At 39.5% G+C, this 2,719-nt stretch overlaps 1 protein-coding gene across 1 annotated transcript; it reads right to left on the bottom strand.

The window, feature by feature from the left end:
* Positions 1 to 200: 200 nt before the first annotated feature.
* Positions 201 to 2,278, bottom strand: LOC106011579 (alpha-(1,3)-fucosyltransferase C). Its single transcript, XM_013081694.1, has 3 exons — positions 2,111 to 2,278; positions 1,611 to 1,693; positions 201 to 437 (listed from the first exon to the last, which is right to left on the bottom strand). Exons 1-3 carry the CDS (start codon positions 2,276 to 2,278, stop codon positions 275 to 277), a joined length of 414 nt encoding a protein of 137 aa, XP_012937148.1. The 3' UTR covers positions 201 to 274.
* Positions 2,279 to 2,719: the final 441 nt, after the last annotated feature.

Here is a 2,719-nt window from a genome sequence, read left to right as displayed (position 1 = left end):
TATGGGAATTCTATTTCTCTGTAAGGTAACTAGTGAACTGGCATTCATAAACTTACTAACTAACTAATACATAAATGAATGAATAAATAAATAAATAAATAAATACATAAATAAATAAAAAAGAAAGAAAGAAAGAAAGAAAGAAAGACAGAAAGAAAAAGATAAATAAATACGTAGAGAAATAGAGAAAAAAACAGGAAAACCCAAACCTCAAAACAACCACAATAACAACAATAAGGAAAAACAAAACTAATCTACTAAGCTCCGAGTGACATCAAGTTGTCCCTGGTCCGGCGTCCCCGAGATCATCGGGAGGCCAACATTCCCCGTCCGGCTGGAGAGCTTCTTTCAGGTTGGTGAAGTGTCCGGGGGAGAGGTCAGTGTGCAGCCTCTCACACATACGGCAGTGGAAAGGTTCAACATTGTGAGCCGTCCATCTGACAGTGTTGGGGGATAAAATAAAGTCAAAGATGGAACTACTGTTGTGCCTGAAGAGAGAGAGAGAGAGAGAGAGAGAGAGAGAGAGAGAGAGAGAGAGAGAGAGAGAGAGAGAGAGAGAGAGAGAGAGAGGAGGGGTGAAACGGAGAAAGAATAGAAAAAGGGGAGGGGACGGAGAAAGAGAAATTGTGAAAAGGAGGGGATGTGCTGAAGATTTGAGGTGGAAAGATGGAGGCCCTTGAAAGCTTTCTACGCAGACAGAGGTGATAAATGCACCTCTCAAAACAGCCAGATGTTAAAAAATAATGGCTTTGAGTGTGATATCAACTGAACAAATGACGTAAATGTGTATCATGCAATGGCGTATCACTGGACAAATAAAAAGAAGAAGGCTGTTGTGCAGGGTATTATCATTCAACATCTGAATAGCTTGTGGCTCTTAACGAATGAGGCTTTATAGGTCAAAGCAGACTGGGACTAGCACTGGAGGAGACCCTATTGTTTTGGTAAAACATATCATTTATATCCGTAAAGGTTCTAACTCTAATCTTTTTAACGTTAAAGAGTTGTGCCGCGCTTGAAAAGGAGACAATTATATTCCTAAGTTTCCATGACAAAGTTTAAGCAGTATAAATAAATATTTAAAAAATGATATATCATTTTTCTTGTAAACAAAAACATCAAAACAACCTAGGGGTAGAATACGTAAAAAGAAATAAAACAACAGTTATTGAACCTGGGATTACCTTAAAAATCCCAACAAACAAGACAACGAACTTTACAAAACAAAACTTAGATTTGAATCTTTCATCACAACGGCTACCAATAGTTCACTTTTTGTCACCCCCCCCCCCCCCAAAAAAAAAAAGGAAAAAGGTGATTTTTTGGTGGTGAGGTAGTGAGTTTCAGCGAAAATTGATTGACAATTATTATAATGTCCTCATTACTTCAGTTCGACTCGGACTGCCAGATTGGTACTCGTTTTGTTAGTATAAAAAAAAAAAATTCCCGACAACAAAAACAAAAACAAAACCTACAAAACCGACCAAAACAATACAAAAACAAAAAACCAGAGACAACTGTCGACTGTGCTCAAAGTGACGTAAAATTAGTGGGGTGGGGGGGGGGGGGGGGGGCTCAATCAATTAATGTCCTCTAACGTGAGAACTCACCTATCCTTGAGCTCCAGCATGCGGGTGTATCTCTTCCGGTGTTTGCTCAGGTACAGAAGATATCTCGCCAAGTCTTGAGCACTCTGGAATATACCAAACTTGAATTCTTTGATCGATTTAGAATAAGACAAAGTAGTGTTAACAGTTGCAAATATTTTTTTAAGATAAAAAGGAAGCGGGCTGCCCTGGTCTTGTTTATTAGGGTCAATCCAGGCTGTGAGAGCTACTACACATCAATTTTATAGACAGATGTGCACATTTAGTAACACATTATCCCCCTTCCCCATCTCTCTCTCTCTCTCTCTCTCTCTCTTCCCCCCCCCCCCGAAATTGGGATTCGAACCCTCGCCTTTTACCTGTATCATCATCCAGTGCCAGATCTTCGACAGACATCGGCGAACATGGTTTTCCATTCATTCCTTTGCTCAGATGCTCTAAAAAAAAGCTACGTTTCCCTGATCTTTCCCTGTTACCCTGTATAAAATTAAAATCTCACAAACCTGAAAGTCCGAGGCATCAATGAAGGAGCCCCTGGCCAGGTATCGCTTATAGTCCAGCCCTCCTCGCACTACAGGGATGACATCCACGTTTTCAAACAGCTTGAAATACTTCTCAGACACATAGCTCTGGCAGAAAGAGTTCTCGAAGGACAGGTAAAACCTGGACATTAAAAAAAAATCACTGTGTTTTTCAAATGCATCATTTATCAAGACATCTGACTCAACTTTTAGAGAAAATCGTCGGTGTCTCAAGCAATCACTTAAGTCCCATTGGGTACTTTTTACACCAGAGAAAAACAAAACAAAACAAAAAAACAACAAAAAACAAACAAACATAAAAAACCCCAAACAAACCAAATAAAAACAAACAAACAAACAAAAAGCCCCCCCCCCCACCAACGAATCTTCTTTTTTGATGTTTTTTTTTTATCTGATGTATGTTTCTTTTATATTCTTTCTCTTTAATGTTGATATCTGCGCAGCGTCCACGACTGACGGTCTCTGTGCGAGGGCGCATAGGCGCGTATCGAGTGTGCGTGATGTGCTAGTGCAAATGCAGTCTTATTCCTATCGTCTGTTTTTTTTTTTTTCAATCTGATAGAATAAATA

Source organism: Aplysia californica, unplaced genomic scaffold (assembly GCF_000002075.1).
Source record: "Aplysia californica isolate F4 #8 unplaced genomic scaffold, AplCal3.0 scaffold00142, whole genome shotgun sequence".
Taxonomy (NCBI): Eukaryota; Metazoa; Mollusca; class Gastropoda; order Aplysiida; family Aplysiidae; genus Aplysia; species Aplysia californica.
The sequence above is the reverse complement of the archived record's forward strand: the minus strand, read 5'-3'. Positions and strand labels throughout refer to the sequence as shown.

What these genes read in the sequence shown, in the direction of transcription:
- LOC106011579 (XM_013081694.1), bottom strand. Translation starts at nt 2,278, where the DNA reads ATGTCCAGGTTTTACCTGTCCTTCGAGAACTCTTTCTGCCAGAGCTAT. An exon ending in TTGATGCCTCGGACTTTCAG is followed by an intron (nt 1,694 to 2,110) that starts GTTTGTGAGATT and finishes GGTATATTCCAG; the next exon opens with AGTGCTCAAGACTTGGCGAG. An exon ending in ATGCTGGAGCTCAAGGATAG is followed by an intron (nt 438 to 1,610) that starts GTGAGTTCTCAC and finishes CAACACTGTCAG; the next exon opens with ATGGACGGCTCACAATGTTG.